A 24,232-nucleotide genomic window follows, 5' to 3' on the forward strand; every position below is an offset into this window, starting at 1 on the left:
TAGTTCTAATTTTTCACAATTTTCATAATCCAGTCCTTTTAATGTTGAATTCAATTTTTTGAGTTTTAAATTAGCTGGTGGTAATTCAAACGGTGGAGCGGAGAGTTCTTCATCCCAGTTTTCATTATTATTAATCATTTTTTATTTATATCTAAAAAAAAGAAAAAATGTTAGTATAAAGTAATATAAAAAATAAAAAAAAACATAAAAAAAACACAAAAAAAATGCGATAAAATATATATTCTAAAAATAAAAAATACAAAGGTTATTTATTTAGCACACATGATTGACATAACCCGCATTTCTTGATGCAAAAGTAACGTTTGTTTAATCGATTTGAATGTTCTAAAGAATGCTTTTGCATTTTGAAATAGTAGGCATACATGGCTGTAAAAAAAAAAAGAATTAATAAAAAATTATAATGATAAAAATAAATACAGAAAAAAAAATATTCCTTTTATTTGTTTTTTTATTTTTTTGTTTGACTTTCTTTTGCTGTAACCATATTTCATTTTTTTTTATTAGTTTGTCTATAAATATAAAATGTTATCATTATAATGTACAAAATTATTTTCACGAATATAATAATATTGATCTATTGCCCATTGAATGTATTTTCTAATACAATTATAAAAAAAATCAAGTTGTTCATTTTTAATATAACGATTATTATAGTGCGATCTAAACATTTCGTATAAAGAAGCTATAATTTTTCTTTGTATCCAATAAAATAAATTATGATTGAATAGAAAACTAATGTCGTAATCATAAGAAAAGTCACAAATATAAAAAGATTTGTTTTCATCATAATAAAAATATAAATTTCCAAGCTGTTCTTTTAATAATTCAAATTCAATTTTAATTCTTCTATATGCCAATTTTCTTTTACACAAATCTTTTAACGTTTTCAAGTCTACATCCATGTTATTTTTTGTTTCTGATGTAAACCAACTCACAATGTGGATAATTTCGTATTCATAAAAGTGCTTACTTCTTTGCATTTTTTTATTAGTTAACTAAAAAAAATAAAAAAAATTAAAAATATTGTTTTACAATTTGAAAATGAATAAAACAAGGTTCAATAGTATAAAAATATTGTTGTTGTGACCAATTTATATATTCCATGATTAAACGATATAATTTTCGTATTAAATGTATTTCCAGTTGTCTATTTGGATCGGCAAAATAGGATATTTCTGTGAAAAGTAAATGAAATAAAGTAAAAAGATATCGTCTTTGAAGATAATAAAAGGATAAACGTTTACTTATAAAAGGTAAATGATAAAAAATATATATTTTATAATAGGTGTAAAACAATAATCGAATATTATCTGGATCTTTCCATTTAATATGTGGTAGTTTGGTTTTATCGAATAAACAAACAATTTTTTCTCGCAATTGATCGAATTCAAATTGAATTCGTTCTTGTGCCAATCTTCTTTTACACAAATCTTTCAAAGTAAGTTGGGTTTGATTTTCATTGACAAATTTGTTTGTTTTATCCAATGTCGAATCATCAAAGTCAAAAATATAATATGAATAATGTCGTTCTTCTGGACTAAACCAGATGAGTGTTTGTTGTTCAAAGTTTTTAACATAAGAAAAAATGTTTTCTAAATAATGACTAGCTTTTCTTGTTTCTTTGTCTATTTCTATAAACTTTTTTTCTCGTGCCATTTGTTTATGAAGTCTTTGTAAAAAGTGACGAAGTGTAGTTTCTTCTTTATCAAGTATTCTTCTAATATTTCCCCAGTTGCTTCCCATTATTTTTAATTAGTTGTCTAAAAAAAAAAAAAGTTTACAAATGGAGTTAATACAAGTAAAAAAATTTACAAATTTGAGTTATACAAGTAAAAAATTTTTTTTCCTAAAAAAAAAAGAGTTAAATGAATTCTTGTGCACATTCAGGTGCTTTAGCTGGTTTTGGATTATATAAATGAAATAGTTCTTGTTGTTTTGCTTCTACAACTGCACTTGGATATGCATATACAGGTGGATTATTAACAACGCATTCTTCGTAACTAGGAAGACGTGGTATTTTATTTTTGTATTTGTTGAAAATATCATTTCGATGAATTGTTTTACATAATACAAGTAGATATTCCAATTTACTTTCTAATGATTCGTAAAGATGGCCATGTTCACTTTGAATAGTATTATCTTTAAAGTATTCTATAATATCCAAACCATTTTTTAAAGTTTGTTTGATTCCTAACGGTATTCTGAGTAAGAATTTGATAGATTGCACGTTGTTGGTTGTTAGTTCCAAACTAATTTCTCTGAATATATCAATTGTATTCATTTTTTTTTATTAGTTAATCTAAAAAAAAAAAAGGGTTAATAACGTTAGATAAAGTACAAAAAAACATTTTAAAAAATAGGATAAATACATTTTTTTAAATAAAATATGTTATTGTATACTAATCGTAATAAATAAATTATTGTTAATAATAAATGGTTTTAGTTCTTCGTGTGAAATAAAATTCTTATAACCAACAGCCACATTATATTCGGTGGTAGGTTTATCAAATGAACTGTCGTCTAAAAGTTGAAGATAATTATTGTTGGTAGTAGTACGAGTAAAAAATTGTTCTTTATTTCTCAAGGTGATATTGACATTTTTGGTAAAAGGCCATTGTAAAGCATCGTCCAGTTCACCTCTTAACAATTGAAAGTAAATGGCTAGATTGTTGATGACGGTACTTCGCGTATACACTTTTATTCGATAACGGTATCCTTCTGTTGTGTAAATGGGTTCTGAATAAAATGTTTCATCTGATAATAGCCTGAGATTCATTTGATCGAGTTTGATCAATTGCATGTCTTTAATAACGTGTTGAATTACCTTGACTTCTTTAGGTTGTTGAATGGAATTTTTTAAAGCTAAGAATTCTGTGCTATTTTCTTCTGCAATATGATAAAGTTTTGTTATTTCTTGTTTGAGATGTTCTGTATCTTGTTGATTTGCTAAAACCAACATGTTGTCATAAAAGAGACTTTTTAATTCTGCCATTTCTTGGTTCGTTTTTGCTAGGGTTTGTTGAAGTTTGTCATTTTCTTCTTTTAGATTTTTAATTTCTTTTTCTTGAAGACTCTTCATTTTAATCATGATTTGATTCATAGAAAGATTCAAATAATTTAAATTTTTCTTTTCGTCTTGAACGACTTGGTTCAAATAACGATTTTGTTGCTCTTTATAATATTGAAAGCAGATGACAGAGTGCTCATAATAATCTTGATCATCGATTTTGGTATTACAAAAAAAACATATTTTTTGTATATCTAGAAATTCATAATCACATTCGTGGTTTAACAAATCTTGTACCTTTTTTTTACAGGTGAAACATTCGTGGGAGTATTGTTCTGTAGAACAATCTGCTTGATGCTGTAAAAGTTCTTTTGAACTAAATTCTTTGTCGCAAAAACAGCAAGGATATATGTTGGCTGACATTTTTTTATTAGTTGCTGAAAAAAAAACATTTATTTATATAAGAACTATAAAAAAATATACATGTCTTTTTTAACATAAAAGAATTAATAAATAAACAAAATTGCTCAACAAAACATATAAAAGAATAAAAATATAAATAAGGTTTTTTTCAATAACTTCTTCTTCTTCTTCAAATATATTGTTAAAAGTTATATTTTCTACTTCTTTTTGTTCTTCATTTAAATAATCACCAAACCCAGGAAACATATCTTCAAAATCATCATTATTATTCATTTTTTTTAGTTGTCTAAAAAAAAGAAAAAAATTACAAAATAAAGTGATCTTATTTTATTACAACAGTTCGTCTTATGCTGCAATACGATGAAAAAAAATTACAAAATAAAGTTACAAAATAAAGTTCTTATTGTCGAGTTTATTATTTAAAAAGTGATGATTGTTATTTGTTTTTAGTTGACTAAAAAAAGATATATTTATAAATAAAAAATTATAAATAAAGCTCTGGTAAGTTGTCCATTTTATTAATAACGTCTATAACGTATTGTTCCCAATCCATTTCATCTAAGATTTCATGCATTTCTTTTTCTATTTCTTCCACTTCTTTTTCCATTTCTTCTTCTAACATTTGTAATTTTAGTTCTTCAATATCATCTGATTCTTCTTCCATTTCTTGTACTAATTGATCTAAATATTTTTCATAATCTTTCTCTGTTAATTCTTCCATTTCCATAAGTTCTTCCAAATCTTGTTCTTCTTCTTTTGTCAATAACAACTCGTGATAGCAAAGAGTCTCTTCGTTAATATAATCCCCATAACTAATAAGAAAAAAAATAAAAAAATTTAAAAAAATTATAAAAAAAAACAAAGAAAAAACAAATGACAAAACTTACCATCCACATTTTTTGACGTATTGTTTCATTTTTTTTTTAAATATATTAGTTTGCTAAAAAAAAAATAAAAAAATTACAAAAAAATTACAAAAAAAATTATTGTAATATATAGTTTTGAATTATTTTCATAGTTTCTTCTATATTTTTTAATAGTTCTAAATTATTTTGTTTTGTTGTTATGTCAAGTGACCATGTCCATAACGCATCATATAAAGCACGAGCTGCTTCGATTTCGGTTCCTTTTCTTTGATAAATTAAATTTAAAAGTCTCATCATTCTTTCGTTCGTATCATGATAATCAGTTTGTATGCATACGATATCACGGTTTTTGTAGTCCAGATATTCAGCTAACGTTTGCCAATGTGATTGTAAATGTTGTGCTATTTTTAGTTTTAATCGTATAAAATTCATTATTTTATGCTAAAAAATATAAAAACATTAATTATTAAATAAAACTAATTTACATTGTAATAAATTAAATAAAAGTTCTTGCTTGTCGGTTTCAATTTCCCATCTTGTTAATACATAATATAAATGATTTATAGCTCTTTTTTTATCTTTGTGTTGCGTTAAATAAAGAAGTAAAATTTTTTTAATTTTGTCAAAGTTTTTTATATAATTCACGTCAATTTTTTTAATAATGTGTCTTTTAAAGTGTAGATCAATCGCTAATTGTTTCCAATGGTGATTTAATTGTTTTGAAATCGTATTTATTATTTGTTTGTACATTTTTTTCTATTGTATTAAAAAAAGATGTAAAATTCTATTGTATTAAAAAATCTTGTATTAAAAAATGTAAAAATTCAAATAAACAAAAAAAATATAAAGAAAAAATTAACACTAAAAAAGACTATAATTAATTTTTTTAATTTCAGTTCTTTTTAAATTTAACAAAAACGCCAAATGTTTCCATTCATAAAATAGTAATATTAAAATAGTAAATAACAAAAAAAATAGTATTGTATATATAATAGTAATAATAAAATAGTAATAACAACTAAAAAAAATTTTTTTCTATAAAAAAATATATACAAAAGCTTTATAAAATTTCGCTTTCTGTATATTCTGGATCTGGACTCTCTAAAAAACAGACAAAGGGGATATTAAAAAAAAATATTAATATTTTTTAATAAAATAAAAAAAGATCAAGTTCAACTTACGAGGAGAGTAGTCCCAGTGTGAAGGACCCACTTCCCTATTGGGTTCTGGTGGTGATTGTGGTGGTGAATGTGGTGGTGATAGTGGTGATAGTAGTGGTGAGCGTGGTGAACGTGGATAGGGATTATCTAAAAAAAGAAAATATTTTTTAAAAAATGAATTTTTTTAATAAGAAAAAATAGTAAAGTTAAAAAAAAAACTTACGTCGAGTGTGAGAAAATCTTGTATCATCTACAAAATTTTGTCTAACAAAGTTTCTAAACTCTCTAAGTTTTTGCATTTCTTTTTCTAGAAAAAAAATAGTATTTTAAAAAATAATAATTTTTCTTATAAAAATGAAAAAAAACCATAAAAACAATTACCTCTTTTTGCGTTATATGGAAATACTAGTGCAATGGGTTTTTTTTTTCCATTTTGAATAATGAAAAATTGATCTTTTTCACTATCGCTAAACACTTCATATTTTAAATTATTGATAGTAATATATCTCATTATTAAAACTAAAAAAAATAGGTTTATTTAGAAATAAATACTCTATTTTTTATTGTAATAAATATAAATAGTTATAAATATCATTTTTTTATAAAATGTCTAAAATAAGGTATACTCCTAGATCGTTAAACACTGTCAATATGGCGCGTACAAAAACAACAGTTCCTAGAACAAAAAAAGCAGTTCAAACACAAACAGACTGAAAATAGTAGAAAACAAAGTTCAACATCGACACAGACTGAAAATCAGTATTTACCAAGCAATTGTAAAAGAATATTATCGTGTTTACGAAGAACAAATAACAGATATAAAGATAATAAAACAAATCGTAAACTTGGAAGAGTTGGTAAAAGAATAAAACGCTGGGTTCATACTGCCGAATCCTATGTCGATATTAAACAACAATTAAAAGAAGCAAACATACGACGAAAAAATAGACAAAAATAATATATTTATAAAAAAATTTTTTTTACAAATTATAAAGATTTCTTTTTAATAAATAATTTAATTTTCTCTTGCTGTTGCGTCGTTTATATGATTTGCTTTTTTTTTCTAAAAAATATATATAAAAACCTTGTATGTGTGTAAAAAGAAAATAATGAAAAAAGTGTAAAAAAGAAATATTAAAAACAAACTTTTATTTTGTTGTCCGATTGAATTTCTTGTGTGTTATTATTTATTTCTGTCGATACTAATGGCGCTTCTGTGAATTCTAATGGTGCTTCTTCTGGTGTTTCTTTTGTCGTTTCTATTTTTTTTGACTCGTTATTTTTAATAACAAAATCAATTTTGTCAGTGTCTTCGATATAAATATCGAAATCCAATACAGGATCATCTTCTATGAGAATAATTTCTGGTTCTTCTTCATCGCTAACTATTTCGATTTCATTTTCTTTAAAATCAATTTCTTTACCAACGACTTCATCGTTAAATAAATATTTTGTTTTTTTAATAGAGCGTTTCGTTAATGTTTTTGTCATTTTTGATTTTGTTAACAAAAAACACGCTTTTTATGTATAAAATTTAATCTCTACAGATTAACGCGAAATAATAGCTAAAGTGATGCAACTTTATGCGATGAAAAGAAAATGCTGTGTCATGCTAGTTAAATTTAGAAACTTTTGTTAGCGCTTTTATGAACAAGATTAAAGAGATTAAAATACGGAGTAAACAACTTTTTAAAAACTCTACGAAGAAAAAAACTCTGTGATAAGTGTTAAAACAACATGTTAAATAAATTCAAAACTTTATGAACCAATACGTCGACGTAGCATAGTGCATTCGCTCGCCGCACTATGTTTCAAACGCCATGCCATTAGACCGTCGTGGGTTCGATTCTCGTTGAGGGTAGTAGAAAGTATAGAAAGTTCAATGTGAAAACACTAACTCGAAAGAATTAGTGAGTGCGTCTAGAAAGTATAGAAAGTTCAATGTGAAAACACTAACTCGAAAGAATTAGTGAAAACACTAACTCGAAAGAATTAGTGAGTGCGTCTAGAAAGTATAGAAAGTTCAATGTGAAAACACTAACTCGAAAGAATTAGTGAGTGCGTCTAGAAAGTATAGAAAGTTCAATGTGAAAACACTAACTCGAAAGAATTAGTGAGTGTGTCGAGTGAAAACACTAACTCGAAAGAATTAGTGATGTGAGAACGAGTGTGTGAGTAAGCAGGCTAAGGACTAAGTCAGGACTAAGTAAGTTAAGTAAGGACTAAGTAAGGTTAAGTAAGTAAGTAAGAAAAAATACGGCCGTATAAAAAAAAATAAAGACTGTAAGAAAAAAACACAAGTAAGTAGGCCTACTAAGATAAAGTAAAGACAGAATAAGTAAGGTTGTGTCAGGGTGACACTATGTTTTTTATATTGTAAAAAAAAAAGATATAAAAAAAATACAAGTCGAAAAAAGTTAAAGTCAAAAAAAAAAAAAAGTTAAAGTCAAAAAAAAGTTAAAGTCAAAAAAAAAAGTTAAAGTCGAAAAAGTTAAAGTTAAAAAAAAAGTTAAAGACAAAAATGGTTGCAGATGATATTGATTTTTCCCGTATGATTGTAAGACGGAATTTATTTTCAACACCTTCTTATAAAAGCAATTTGAGACCTAAATATACATCTAAATTACCCAAATATACAGTAGATGGAAAATGGCCTTTTCATAGGGATGCTTTTTTTGAATTTTTTGATAGGACCTCTTTTGATGAAAACGAGTTAACTGATCCCAATAATACAGAACTAAGAACTCTAAGACGTAGAAGAGTTAAGAAAAATTTAAAAAAAATAAAGCGTCAATATTGTAGAAAAGCACTGATGTGTTATCGAAAAACAAAAAGCAAGTATATAAATAATAAACAAAATCGCGAAATGAATCGAGTAGGAAAACCGATATATCGTTTTGTTTTAACAAAAGTGGATCGCGATAAACACAGAAATATTTATTAAAAAATGAGACATAGAAGACATAGAGGACATAGAAATGCTAGAAGATATATTTTTGTTCATCGAAAATCGAAACCTAATCCTAGACCTTATCATTCTTTAATCGGTAAAGGACGAAAGCGTATACTTAGAAAACGCGGTAAAGGTATCCTTGGTAACCTATTAGGAAATATACCCGTACTTGGTGGTGTATTTAAAACTATATTTTAATCGGATTAAAAAACATGTATAAAAAAGCTCAATTCTGTAAAACGTTCATTTACAAAAAAGAATGAATTCAACAGTGTGTAAACACGCCAAAAGAAAAAGCCACATTAAAAAATATTGTGACAAATGTTTTGTGCAAAAATTTCGATTCTATGTCGAAGAAAATATTAAAGAATGTCTTTGGTTATTGAAAAATATGGAAAAACAGAGTCAAAAGCTTAAAAATTTACGTACAGACACAAGTGCTTATGGCGATTATATTCTTACGTACGAATATGAAAACGGTGTTGCTGAAATTATCAGCGGAGATAAAGAAAATGGACACACAAAAACATCTACTTTTTTTGGTGGATTTATATTAGATTTTGATATTATAAATAAAATATATAGCATATCACATGTATATGACGGTGTTTTTTATATTGGTAATAAAATACCAAAAATATATTGATAAAAAAAATATTTGATAGTGTTTTTTCTGTTTTTTTTTAAAAAAAGTACTATAAATTTGTTTGTTTTGAAATAAAAAAAAATTCATTTGAAATAAACAAAAAAAATGGAGTTTAAAACTTGTTTAAACGAATTTTATAACACTGTTATGAATGTAGAAGCTTCCAAGTTTGAAGCTAGCGATATTTTAAAACATGTTGAAGGCGATTTTAAATTAGTATTTCGTTTGGATGCAAGTAAACAAATCAAAGTAACTCGTGATAATAATAAAGCCCATATTGAATTTTTTTATGGTGAAAACATTCGAAATGAATCTTTTATGGTGAAAACATTCGAAATGAATTATAAAGACTTTGTTGATGTTATTAAAGAGACATTTAATGTTTGGCAACTTGAAGAAGCAGACATAAAAGAATGAAACATTTTACTGATTATTTAGAGACTTATTATGGGGAATAATTATTAAAGTAACACGTTTCAACGATGAATTTATTATTGAGTTTATATATAAAGAAGTTCCTTTTGAAACTTTTAAACTTCCTTTGAAACATTTTTTAGTTTATGTTGAGCATTGTCAACAAAAATGGCTTTTAAGCGAAAAAGATATTTGAGATCAAAAAGACGTAAAAGTCATAGAAAGAGAATACGCAGAAGAGGAAGAGGATTAGCCGATTTTATCACGCCTAAAAATGTAACTAACGCATTGCAAGTGGGTTCGCTGTTATACAGTATAAAAAAAGCGTGGAAAGGCAAAAAAACAAAAACGCCTCCTGTTCCTGTTGTTACAAAACCTGCCAACCCTTATATGCCTCCGGATAAAGTGTTTGAAGTATATTAAAAAAAAAGTTGTAAAAAAATATTATATTAATTCATTTAATGAATAAATATGTACATATAAAAAATTGTTTCTTTTTTCTTGTTTTCGTTTCTTTTTGTAACGTTTTATTAGAATAGTTTTTTTTCCTTTGCAAGTTAAACAATTTGTTTTATAAAGATGTATTTTTGCAGATCTTTTGGTAACAGTATTAAAAATCCGTATTTCTTGATTTACAACGTGGATAGTGCAGTTTTTTAACAAATGTTGATTTTTTTTTTCTTTTAAAACTACAAAAAACAGTTCACCATATTCATTGCACGTGGCGCATTTTTCTTCTACGATTTCTTCTAATAGCGTGTGCGCTGTTCTCTTCATGATTCTGTTTATATTAAATTCAGAGCGATTTGCCTTTTTATTTCTTTTTTAGTCATGACATCATCAATAGGTACATCTAAAAATTGATTGGCAGTCTTTAATCGCGTATAATTGTTTGCGTAAATTCTATCCATTTCATTTTGCATCATGTAATAAATGTTTTCCTCGTTCATCACAGCTGGAATGGCTTGAATATCCAATAGGGATAACTTACCCCACGTACCTTCATAATTTGTTCTTAAGAATCCTGCATCTTTTAAAAATCTTTTAGCAGCATTTTGAGCTAATAATTGTTTTTCGTAAATATCATAATGTAAAGGAATTTGTTTTGTTTTCATAGACAAAAGATCACGTTCCAGATTTTCCTGTTTTTTCATATAAAAATGCAACTGCATGTCTTTTTCAAACAGTTGTTTAGCAGTGTTATCAAGGTATTGAAAGAGTTCGTGTTTAATAAACTGAAAAAATGAATAAAGATTTATTTGAACTAGTGAAGAGGCATGAAGCGTTGTTACTTCAAAAAAATAATGGTTTAACAGTCTGCACAACGAAGGTAAATATATTTGATCTGTATATAATACATTTTCGCTGCGAAAGACTAGAGCTACAAAATAGGCGGCAAATGCACCACATAAACTACTATCATTCCATTGAAAAGGAAATTTATTGTATGAAAAAAATACATTTTGATTGCCAGTGATTTCGCTATATTTTAAAATAAATTTGGTAAACCAATAAAATTCACGATTTTCTGCTGTCCATTCTGTAGGAAAATGATTGGATTGACGTATATAAGAATTAATTTCAATTTCGTTGTAGTTAATGTTAATCGTGATGATTTGTATATTGCTATTCACTTCTTCTACTGCTTCAAACAAATATTTATTAAATCTTAAATATATTGGAATTTGTTGCAATACACTTTCTTCACCTAAACTATCAAAACAAAAAAAATGACCCTTGTCTATTTTCATCAACACTCTCCAATGTTGACCTGCCTCTTTTGTAGTTTCATTGTTGTAAATGATAAAGGAACCATTTTTTTTCATTTGTTGAATAATATGAATATGTGTTTTTGTTTGACTTAGTTCGTCAAAAGCATATATTCCTATAAAATAATTTTTAAATTCTGAATTTTTAAAAAAACGAGACAAAGAATCATCAGTAGCCATTTTTTTTTATTCTTCTTTTTCTAAATTAAAAAAACTCGCAATAAATAGTGTTACAACAGCGTGTAATATATTAACAAATAAAGTTTTTTTGTCGGCGGTTCCTTCCTTTATAATTCCTTCAATGTTTCTTTTAACAGACTTCTTTTTTAAAGCACCATCTAGTTTTTCTATCAAAGAAGTAATGGTAGGTATTACTTTTGAAGTAAACGTATCCACAAAACCGTCAGTTTGATCGCCTTCTGTTAGAATCATAGGTGGTTTGATTTTTCTTTCTAGCAGCAAAAGAGTAAGCTTGGTTTTATAGAGTTCTATTACATAATGTTCGCCATAGGTTTCTTTCAAATCATCAAAGTAGTTGAGATGAATAGAACAAAGTTGAGGATTTTCGAGTAAATTATTAAATTCGCTGTTTTTAAAACATTTTTCAATACTGTAAGAATTTAATGTTATCCTTTTAGATTTGAGTACATTTTGTAAAAATTCAAACGAATTTTTATCTGTAAAATGTTCTTCTTCTACGTAATCCGATGAAGGTGAAGAATTTCCAGATTTGTGTTCGTAATATTTATATCTTTTAGATACTTCATCGAGCGCGCACACTGCGCAATTGTTGTGAATTTTTTTAATGATGCTATCAACGCGATTCATTTTTTTTTAATTAAAAATGTAAAAAAAAATATTTTTAAAAAATTTGATTTTTTATACTTTTTTATTCGTTTTATTAAAAGAATACGCTTCTTTTTTAATAAAAAAGCATTTTTTTTTCTAGTTGTGGTTGTTAGATTTGGAATTTATAACCAATAAAGAGATTCACAAGTGGGGAAAAAATTGTATCAGAGAGTTATGTTTGCGTTCACTTGCTGATAAAAAGTTTTATCACGTACAAGTTATACCATGTGAAAAATTTGAAAACATGGAAGAAAAGGATAAAAAAGTATTTTTATACTGTCTAAAGAATATTCATGGATTAGAATATTATCCCACATTCAAATATACCGGTGAAATCATATTTTGCTGCTCCGTAGTGGATTATTTAAAAACTATATTTTCAAAACTCGAATATAATGTTGTATTTTATAAAGGTGGAAACATGGAAAAAGATGTGTTGACTACAATAAATGATCAAAAAATAGTTACATTCGATTTAAATAAATTATTATTTCCAAAATTGTGTAAACTACCTACTTATTTCAACAATGAAAGTTTATGTTTAGAACATTATCATCATAACTATGTGAAAAAACATATCCACGAACATTGTCCTAAATATGAAACATATATGTTTGCACACTATTTAGAAGATTTTGTAAATGGGTTTATAGAAAATATCGACGTGCAAGATTATACAGAATTAAATGTTGAAGAATACTCGAGTTTTATTAAATTTATAAAAGATAACATTCAATGTATTTATATATTAAAAAAAGACACTTGTGAATGTTTTAATAATATATTTCAAGTAAACAAACTTGTATATCAACTTTTTGATATGGAAAAAAAAATAAAAAAATAAAAAAAATTGTCTTGTTTATAATCCTTCTTCCGCAGTCACATAATATTTGGTGTAATGATTGTTTGTATGAATAGGTTGTTTCGATACTATTTTGTCGTTTTCATAATTATAAACTTCCTCCTCTTTTCTGTATAAAATCTTTGAAATGTTAAAATTTCTCTTAAAGAAAAAAAACCATTGAGCTGTGGGAAACATTTCTATTAAACTTTTTTCGTGAAAATTGCAGCGTTCAAAGGCTTTGTAAATGTACACTTTATCTCCTTCTTGATGTACTTTTTTTTGTATAAAATATTCATAAATAGGAACGGGTGTGTATAAGGTATAATAACCATTATGAAAAACTTTATCGTCAAACGAAAAACAAGGTAGTGGGTCCATGCAAGCTGGAACAACATAATTTAACAGTTTACAATTTTTCTTCAACTGATCATATTCCCATTTGTTAGATAGATAAGGAAACAAAAAATAATACTTTAAAGTGGGTTTAAGTTTGCTTTTCCACGAAGTTTGCTTTTCCATGTTTTTTGATTTGTAATAAAGTTTATATACTTTAAGAAAGTCTTCTAGTTGTTTTTTTAATTCTTCGTGTTGTTTTTCTACACTTGTTTTGATTACATTTATAAAATCATCGTTTATCAGGCGACATACTTCGAGCATGTTCGTTCTCCATGATGGTGCTTGTTCTACAAAATTCATATAACGACGTGATGGTTTTTCAAACAAATCAAGTTTATTTTCATAGTCTTTAGCTATAAAAATATAATATAAATCCTTGAATTTTTCTTCTTCCAAGTTTAATTCCAAGTTAAAATTTTTTAAATACTTAAAGATAATGTCTTGCCATTCTTCATACGTGTTATTTAAATGGTGAAATTCAAACAACATAGGATGTAATTCATTATCTGGATAAAAAAGTTGAACAGCTTTGATAAGACTTTCGTCGAGTTGTTTGCTAGTCATTTTCTCTTTCACAAATGAACTAGCGTTTTATTTTTTTTCACCCTTTATATAGGAAAATAGAGAGATTAAAAAAAAACAAGTTTTTTAATATTAAAACAGGTTTTTTAAATCAAAAAAATTACAAAAATTTTTATTTAAAAAAAAAAAATTATTCTTCTTCTTCTGGTACTTCTGGTACTGGTTCTGGTTCGACTTTGGTTTTTTTTGTTTCAATTTCAGCAAGCTCGAGCGAAGCTCTTTTCAAATTTTGATTTAAATTTCGTGAAACGCCATTTTTAATTAACGAATTATGAAAAGATGGTTCTATAGCCAACTGTCTTGCATATTCTGTAGTATAAATTTCGTCTTCTTCTTTGGCTAATCGTATACTAAAATTGCTAAAATCGATCGTTTTTAATATGCGAGTTTTAGGGTAAGCTACTTGCCTATAGGCTTTGTTTTGAGCTTCTTCCATAGCCATCATCAAACTTTCCAATACTTTTTTGGTCATTTTGTTATGATTAAATATAAACACCGCATTATTAGTGAGTTCGCCTTTGTTCATTTTAAATGTGTTGTCGTCTTTAGTCAATTTCAATTCGCATCTAAACAAATAATTTGTTTTGTTGAGATCGCACATTTCTCTATATCTCCATGGTAACAAGATTTCACAACCCTCATTTTTTTGTTTGTAAATCAATTCTTTTTTATTAAAGTTAAATTGCGCCAACGGTTTAAGAGGAACAGTAGAATATTGTTTTTCTTTCACATTTTTTTCTTCTTTAAATTCAATGAGCCACAAAGTTGCAGCTGCTAGATCTGCAAATTTAACATAGTTATTATCATTGCAGTAAACAATTTCAAACTCTGTCATTTTTTGATGTTCGTTGTGTTGTGAATGAACTTTGAAATGGAAATGAACTCTTTTTATACTGTTTCAGTTGAAAAGAGAGATTAAAAAAAACAAGTACTAAACAAGTTTTTTTAGAAAAATGTTAATCCCTTAATCAAGAGTCTAAAGTTCAATGTGTGGTACGATGAACTTTAAACTTTGTACTTTACACTTTTAATTCTGTTTTTAATGATAGAGATAATGTTGTTATGACTACTATTTTATATAAAAAGAGTGGAAAAACAACTTGAGGTTATCATCTTTTTGGACAAGACAGCGAGATAGATAAAATGGAAAATAAAGAGTTTAAATCACTTGAAATTACAGATATTCATGAATGGTCTTTTTATGAAACAAAAGAAAGCGCTTGTTTTGATTTGAGAAGCTCAAAGGATGTTATACTTCAACCCCATCAACGTGTTTTAGTAAATACTGGAGTGTATATAGATAAAATGGATTCAAATTTAGTAGGACAGATATATTCAAAATCAGGTATTGCTTTTAAACATGGTGTGGTAGTGTTCAATGCTCCAGGCATAATAGATGTCGATTATAAAGACGAAATTAAAGTCTTATTGATGAATCATTCTGAAGAAAATGTTGTGTTTAAACGTGGAGATGCTATTGCTCAAATGGGATTTGTAAAAATGTTTAAAGCTGTAAAAAATGTAATAGAATTTGATGGGTGTTGTTGTGGTCAAGTAAAAATGACAATGATTAAAGATGTAGAAAGAAAAGGTGGTTTTGGATCCACTGGAAAATAATTTTTTTGTAAAATATTTTTGTAAATTTTTTTTATTTTTTAGATTAGTAAAAATTATGTCATTTCTTCTTTTGGACGCTTGGAACGACATTAGAAAATTAGATGTTGAACAACATACTCGTTTAAAAACCATATCATTGTTTGTAAGTTACGGTTGTCAAGCTATTTCATTTGGTGAAGTAGTCGATAATACGATTAAAATGAAGACGAACTTTTATCAAGCAATTATTTATCAAGCAACTAATTTATCAAATTTATATTTGATTGTTTTTGAAACTATTTATGAAAATTGTCAATCTATGAAAAACATGATATTATCAATGAATATAAGAGATGACGAAAATTATTTAACAGATTTACAATTTATCGAAAACACTTTTTTAGAATTAATAACATTTATTAATAAACATATTAAATGTAAACAAAATTTAGTATCATTTAACTGTATAATCATTTAACTGTATAAATGAAGTGTATCATTTTTTTATAATTTTAACTGTATAAACATTGTTCTGTATATTTTTTATTTATTTTTTAGATTAGTAAAAAAAATTTTTATTTTTTTTAGAAAAAACTATTAAAAAATGGATTGGTCTACACGCTTTGCTTGGGATACTATTTTACAACATGATGAAGAACAATATGGACGTTTATCAAATATAATGGGTTTTGTTGGTAACCGTCATATGGATTCATTTACTCGTGTAATGGAAGATATTAATGATATGAAAAGTTCTTTCATACAAACAATTCAAGTCATGTCTTTAAATAAAGTAGATTGCTATTTGGACATTTTTTCTAAAATTAAACTTGATTGTGGCGAAAGAGAAAAATTACTTATGGAAAATATAGAAGATATTGTGATTGAGGATATGAACGAAATGGAAAAGAATAGTTGTATTTATAATTATATAACGAGTTTAAAAACCATTGCAGAAATTTTTTCAGAATTGTTAACTTTTAGTTATAAACATATTGAATGTAATCACGATTTAAATTATGAATTTAAACATTTATCTGTATAATTTTTTTATTTTTTTTAGATTAACTAATTAAAAAATGAATAATGAAAAATGGTCTGAAGATCGCATCGAATGGATTACCAAATGTTACAAACTACATCATTCTGAACGGAAATTGTGGGAGTTTTTGGAAAAATTATCACCTGTTTTTTATTTTCATTTTGTTATTGTTAAAGAATTTTTAACTAACGACGATCATCAAGATGGCATAGTGGGACAACTTGATAAAATAACAGAAATTATAGATAAAAATAACGAGCTCATCAAAAAATATCTCAATATACGTCAATTTTTAATAGAGATGTTCAATTTCATGATTGTCACTTGCAATGCTGCGATTGAAGAAGACGAATTTATTGTAAAAAAAGAAAAGGAAGAATTTGCAAGAAGAGATGAAGCCTTGTTCTCTTATATGAAAGTAAACGTGGACATGAAAAATTTTCATTACATTTCAAAGCACGAAGAAAGATTAATATTAAAAAAAACAATTAAAAATTGTTTTACGCTTCTTCTTATAAATATTTATATCGAGTAACTTGATTTTTTTTATACTTTTAATAACTTTTGTATTTTTTTTTAGGTAAACTAATAAAAAATATGGATTTCTTTCGAGATTATAAATGTGGAAAATACATCTCTCATAAATATAGAAAGTTGGATAAACGTAACGCAGATGTTGCTGCTGAATATAAAATAGTAAAATGTTTTGTTGAATATGGTGATGATTTTAAAGATTATTTTAAAAATTTTCACGTCAACATGTTAAATGAAACAGTAGACGAATTGAACCGTTTAATACGAAAAGATGCTGAAAAAGATGGTTTTATAAACAGATTGAGAACTTTGCAACTGTATTATCAAGCCATGCACAAATTATTTACGACAAATCAAAAAGAGATTGAATGGCTTAAAATAGAGGTAGAAGAAGATAAAGAAAAACAAAAAGAAAGAGATATGGTTATGATTGAGTATATTGAAAAAAATGTCCCTGAATTTCGCAAAGAAATAATGAAACATTTTTCTTTTGTCAACAAGACTGAAAAAACAATACGTATTCGCGAAGAATTACAACTTTCTTTTTTAAAAACAATGGAATATTTGAGTACCTTTTTTGATTAAATTTTTTTTTTCTCTTTAGATTACATAATAAAAAAAATGGTAAAAATAATAGTTCGACCAACAAACAGCATTATGGCAACAACACCAACAATTTGTCAATACATAGAATTGTGTCATCATAAAGAATGTCAAAAGACTAAACTTATTTATGCAATGAATGTGGAAAAAAAAATTGTTATCAATAATATCATTTTTAGATAAATTTTATTGTCATTTTTTTAATCATTTTATTGTATTTTTTTAGATTACATAATAAAAAATGGTTGTGGTTTGTGAATTTGAAATTGTTAAAAATAAAGATGGAAGGTTTGCTCTTATTGATCGCGACAACAATGCTTTTCGTTACGGCAATCTTCTTCTAGAATGTATAAGACAAACTTATTTGAATTCTATAAATGGATGGCACTGTTTGGAAAATGGTTTGGAAGATTATCATCTTAAAGAATTGTTTCAAGAAGATAGTTTGGAAGATTATCATCTTAAAGAATTGTTTCAAGAAGAAATGACCCAAGATGAATTTGATGAATTTGTAAAACAAGTGCAACGAATTAAACCTAAAAAACTACGAGTTGATAAATATTCAGAAGAAAAAACTTTTAAAAGAGAAAAAGAAATTTTGGAAGCATTTTTATTAGAAGATTGGCGCATGAGTGAACAAGCTTCTGAAATGTGTGAAAAAGTAGCTAAAAAAATAGGGCTTAACAAAACAACACTTTTATTTATTTGTAAAAAACCTGATTTTGTTTATGAAGCTCTATGTAAAATAGCTCAATGTGAATGTATATCGAATTGTGTATTTTGTATTTTAAATGCTTGTTACATTTATGCTGAAATAAGAAGAATTTTTTAAAATTTTTTAAAAAAATGTATTTTTTTTTAGATTACATAATTAAAAAATGGAAAAAAATATAAAGTTGGCTTGCAAAAAATTGGTATTGCCTGAAGTGTTGATGAAAAATAATTTTCGTTATCATAAAGAGGATATTAATAGATTGGCTTCGTGTGCTTGCGAATCGCATAATATGTGTCGAAAATGTAAAAAGATTGTGTTGGAAGTATTATTTTCAGAAAATAGTGATTATGTGTTGAAATATGAACCACCTTTTTATATAGATAAATATGGATTGATATGGATGAATAATTAAATTTTGATATTAAATTTTTGTATACATATTTTTTTTGTATTTTTTATATTGAATTTTGTTTAAACTTTGTATATGTGTTTTTTGTATTTTTATATTGAATTTTTGTTATTTATTTTTAGATTTATATAAAAAATGGAAAATAACATAATATTAGCCAGCAAAAAATTGGGTTATTCTGAAGATTTAATGAAAAAAGACCTTTATAACTTAGCTTCGTGTGATTGTACAACAGAAGATGTGCTTCGTTTTTTATATGTTAGAATGATAATGGCAGACAAAAGACAGAATAAAGATAGAAATCGAGAATAAAACAAATAATTATATTTTTTTATGGTATTTTTGTTTAAAACTTTGTAATATTGAATTTTTTATATTAAATTTTTTTAGCATTACATAATAAAAATGGAAAAAAATATAAAATTAGCATGTATAAAATTGGGATTCAGTGAAGTGTTGACGAAAAAAAACTTTCGTTATTATAAACAGGAAATTTATCAGCTAGCTTCGTGTGTTTGCAAAAGAGATAATTTGTGTGAGAAATGTCGAACGATTGTGAGAGATGTTATAATGGCAGAAAAAAGAGACTCTGTAAGAAGAAAACGAGACTATCAAGAAATTGAATAATGACATTTTGTATATGGAATTTTATTTAAAAACTTTGTAATATTTAATGTTTTATTTAATAATTTTTTTCATATTAAATTTTATAGTATTTTGTTCATATTTTTTTTATTTTTTATATTAAATTTTATAGCATTTTGTTTATATTTTTTTTGTTTAAAACTTTGTATACATTTTTTTTTGTATTTTTTAGATTTCATAATAAAAAATGGAAAATAATACAATGATGGAATTGACAAAAAAAACAAAGAAATGTCTGAATTATTTGGCTTTTTGCACTTGCAATATGTTCGATATGTGTCAAGAATGTAAACGAATAGGAAACGAATTGTCAATTTTAAATCTTGATTATCCAACAATATATAAACATTTTTTAGACACGTTTGTTTAAACAAGCTTATGTTGTATTTAAATAATAAAAATTTTTTTTTATATTTTGTTTAAATTTTGTATATATTATTTTGTTTATTTTTTTATAACGAATTTTGTATACATTTTTTGTATTTTTTTTTAGATTACATAATAAAATGACATAATAAAAAAATGGAACAAGAGGAGATATCGTGGTGCAACTATTCTATTATATTAAAAGCTTCAAAAAAAATGGATTTACCTAAAAAGATAATCTTAAAAGATTATAAAAAACAAAAGAAATTTTTAACCGAATGTCAATGTGACGAATACAAACCATCATTTCTTTGTATGCATTGTTGTTCTTGTGTGGATACAGCTTCAAAAAAAATGGATTTGACTAAAGAACAACTTTTGGAAATTTATAGAAATAAAAAGAAAAAGATTAAATTTTTGGCTGAATGTCAATGTGGAGAATACGATCCTGTGTTTGATTATCGTTTTCTTTGTTTATGTTGTAGTTATTGTGAGGATTCAATAAAAGAATTTTACACTATGATAATAAAAGCTTCTAGTAAACTTGCTTTATCGTCTGATTTATTAAACAAAATTTTTGGTCTTATTAATTATGAAATACGTGATTTAGTTAAATGTAATTGTGTTTTTGAACATTTGTGTGACAATTGTACTTTTCAAAAAAATTTGGTATATCGATGGTTTCGTTAAAGTAACTATTTTTTTATTAATGTATTTTTTTTCTTTATTTTTTTAGTTTACATAATAAAAAATGCAACTAACAGAAAATGATTTGGATTTTTTGATGGAAAAAATATACCAATTCAATCGAGCTCACCCAGCTACATTGGAAGAAATTCGAATACATGCGATTAGTTCAAAACAAATTTTATGTAGACGATGTCAATGGTATGGTGAGTACAAGTGGGACGATTTTTTCAATCAAGAAATGAAACGAGTACCTCATATATTGATTTTGATGGTTTTTCAATATATTAAAAAACATTATCATATTTATTTGAATTTAAATTTTGAATGTTTTTATGATTTTTTTAAATTAAAATGTAAAGAAGATGTTTTAAACCATGTAAAAGAAAAATGTGAAGAAATTGAAAATTGTAAACATTATTTAAACGAATGTGAAGAGTGTGATGAGTATAGAGTATCTGATGGTAAAACTTGTTCATTTATATATTGTGAAAAATGTTTTAATTCTGAATATTAATTGACAATTTTTTTTTAGATGAATAAAATAAATGAAAATAACAACTTGTTGGAATTATTAAACAAACATAATGAACAAATAAATGTATTGAACAAAGATGAAATGTCAGCTGTGAAATTTTTATTACTTGTTAATGGGAACAAAAACAATTTTTCAACTAAATTGGAAAAACTGATCAATAGAAACATTATATATATGATGTTTTTTATAAAATATGGTGTAATATTTTTATATTCGAAATAAATTTTTTTTTTTTTTTTTAGATGAATAATATAAATGAAAATAAAAAAATGTTGGAAAAGATTGTAAATATGAATTCTTTGTTGAAAGAAATTCGCGAAACTTTAACGACGAGGAGAAAGAAAATTGCAAAACTTTAACTGACGAGGAAATGGCATCTTTGAAATTTTTGTTAGACGAAAACGATAGTGACTTTTTATTTAAAATACGAACAAATTTAAATGTTAAACTGATTTTGTTATTTTTTTTAATCAAATATTCTTATATGTATTTTTTTCAGTAAATAAAAAAAAATATTTTTTTTTTTCAGCAAAATAATAAAAAAATGTTATCTTTGCAACAACAAAAAGCACTTCAATGGCTTGATGAAGGAAAGAATTTCTTTATTACTGGTGGTGCTGGATGCGGTAAAAGTTATATTGTCAACCAAATTGCTCAAAGCGAACAAATTTATAAAACAATACATATTACTGCGAGTACAGGAAAAGCATCTTATTTAATCAATGGTGTCACCATACATGCTTTTGCTGGTATAGAAACTGGTGTTAAAAGTGTCGATTATTATAAACGACATATGCATCAAGACATTAAAAAAACATGGTTGGAAACTGATGTTTTAATTATTGATGAAATTTCAATGATTAGCGCTTCAACATTTGATTTATTACATTCGATAGCTTGTGAAATTAGACAATGTTACGATGAATTATTTGGTGGTATACAAGTGATTGCTTGTGGTGATTTTTTTCAGTTGCCACCTGTTTCAGGTCAATTTGTTTTTAAATCACAAATATGGCTACACTACATGACAGAAGTGTTGGTTTTAACTCAATGTTTTAGACAAAAAGACAACGAACAATTTTTTGGAGCTTTAAATGAACTACGTGTTGGTCAAGTTTCAGACAAAACTATTGATTATTTTATGACACGTTGTTTTGAAAAAGATGAAAATTTAAACTCTAAATATACAAGATTGTTTTTTAGAAACATCGAAGTGGATGTTTATAACAATCAAAAAATGGAAACTATCAAACAAGAAGGGTATTGGTTTTATGCTAAAGATGTTATTAAAAATCGAAATATTCCATGCTCGTTTCAAATTCCGGCAGCTGTTCATCTTAAAATAGGTGCTATTGTGATGCTTGTAAGAAATATTAATGTGGAAGAAGGTTTGTGTAATGGTACTATTGGTACCGTTATTTTAATAGAAAGTAATGCAGTTTGGGTGATGATGAATAAAAAAGAAGTCAAAATTGAATGTGTCAAAGAAGAAATTTTAGATTGCTCTCATGCTGTCGTAGGCTCAAGATTTGGTTTGCCTTTAAAATTAGCATTTTCTTTTACGGTTCATAAAGCACAAGGAAGTACCATGAATAAAGCCGTTGTTCAATTTAATTCAAAGGCTTTTATTAATAGTCTTTATTATGTTTCTTTATCACGAGTTTGCAATATTAACGATATATTTATAATTATTAATAATAAATTTGATTTACGAACACTATTTAAAAGTATTACTGTTGATTCTGATGTTTTGGAATTTTATAAAAAATACATGTAAATTTTTTTTTTTAGATTCCTAAAAAAATGAAATTTGAATATCAAACTGAGGAAACTCGTTTTAGTAATAACAGTATATACACGGAACATTTTTTTTACATTAAAGATGGTTATAAAGATGAAGATATTGTAGAAGAATCACAACTTTATTCTGAAACTCAAAGTCCTGATGAAATTGTTTATCATGTTGAACAAAAAACAATGGAAGGTTTTGAAACACAAATGAAAAACAGTATTCTTTTTGCTGACTTGTTTCAAAATTTCTTATTGGGTTATAATATTGTTACTTTGTGTTGCAAGTCTATTGAAAATGGTTATTGTAAAATAATGAAACGTTGTTATAATTCACCTGTTTATTTTATTAAACCTTTAGAAGGATCGACAAATTTGCGTTTTATTCAAGATGCCAATGTGCGAGCTGTTTTTAATGTTTTAGAAAACGACAGCGGATGGAAGATAATACGATTATGTAATATTAAAATTAAAACTTTATCTAATTTAACAGAAAGATCCATGATGAAATTACGAGATTTTGAATTGTCTGGTTTTAAAAGAAAAATGCTCATGACAGATGAAGAAATTGAAAAAAAGAAAAAAATCGACAAAACTTATTATGAAAAAAATAAAGAAACACTAAAACAACGAAGAAAAAGTAACCAAAAGAAAAAACACAACAAAACTTATTACGAAAAAAAACAACAAAAGAAGATAGAAATAGACGAATGGTTTGGTGAATGGTATAGACCACATTCTTTAACACAATGGGAAAAAACACTAAAAAGTACTGTTTATACTATTCTGTCTTATCAACAAAAAAAGAAAATGTTTTTAGATTATAGTATTTTATTTGAACCAGGATTATGTTTTTATTCTGCTTTTCTCGTGTCTTTGTTGATTCGTCAATGGAATGTGAGCACCATTGAAGAATGGAATAGAAAAGTGTTGGAAAAAAACACTACAGATTTATATTCTGAAGAAAATATTTTACAACTTCTTTTTGAAGATCAAGAAGAGCAAAATGTTCTAGCGTGGAAAGACGTTTTACAACAATTAAAAGAAAAATCTAAAAATATGTCATTTCAAACTTTGATTGATTTTTGTCATTGTTTTGCTTACGAAAACACTTTTGATCGTATTAACATTAAAATTTTTGCCTTTAACAAAAAAAACACCAAAATTCGTTTGTTGCATTCAAAATTAAAATCACAATATAAAAGTTCTCTTGCAGAATTGTTAAAAGTAGTTTACGAAAGCGCAAACATTACCAAAGACGATCAAGATTCTCAAAGAGTATTTATTAACGACGAAGAAAGAAATAAAGCCAACGAACGGAAAAAAACAATCAACACGAGCAAAATTTGTATTTTTCAAAAAAATAATTCTTTTCACGC

At 25.8% G+C, this 24,232-nt stretch overlaps 3 protein-coding genes across 3 annotated transcripts; 2 read left to right on the forward strand and 1 right to left on the reverse strand.

Annotated features, from left to right (window-relative positions):
• Positions 1-2,410: 2,410 nt before the first annotated feature.
• LOC136074661 (TNF receptor-associated factor 5-like) lies at positions 2,411-3,451 on the reverse strand. The gene has a single exon (XM_065787000.1). The coding sequence runs from the start codon at positions 3,449-3,451 to the stop codon at positions 2,411-2,413; it is 1,041 nt and encodes a 346-aa protein (XP_065643072.1).
• Positions 3,452-15,073: 11,622 nt separating this feature from the next.
• On the forward strand, positions 15,074-15,547 carry LOC136074662 (deoxyuridine 5'-triphosphate nucleotidohydrolase-like). The gene has a single exon (XM_065787001.1). The coding sequence runs from the start codon at positions 15,074-15,076 to the stop codon at positions 15,545-15,547; it is 474 nt and encodes a 157-aa protein (XP_065643073.1).
• Positions 15,548-21,609: 6,062 nt separating this feature from the next.
• LOC136074663 (ATP-dependent DNA helicase PIF1-like) lies at positions 21,610-22,842 on the forward strand. The gene has a single exon (XM_065787002.1). The coding sequence runs from the start codon at positions 21,610-21,612 to the stop codon at positions 22,840-22,842; it is 1,233 nt and encodes a 410-aa protein (XP_065643074.1).
• The last annotated feature ends 1,390 nt before the right edge of the window (positions 22,843-24,232 follow it).

Source organism: Hydra vulgaris, chromosome 01, assembly GCF_038396675.1.
Source record: "Hydra vulgaris chromosome 01, alternate assembly HydraT2T_AEP".
Taxonomy (NCBI): Eukaryota; Metazoa; Cnidaria; class Hydrozoa; order Anthoathecata; family Hydridae; genus Hydra; species Hydra vulgaris.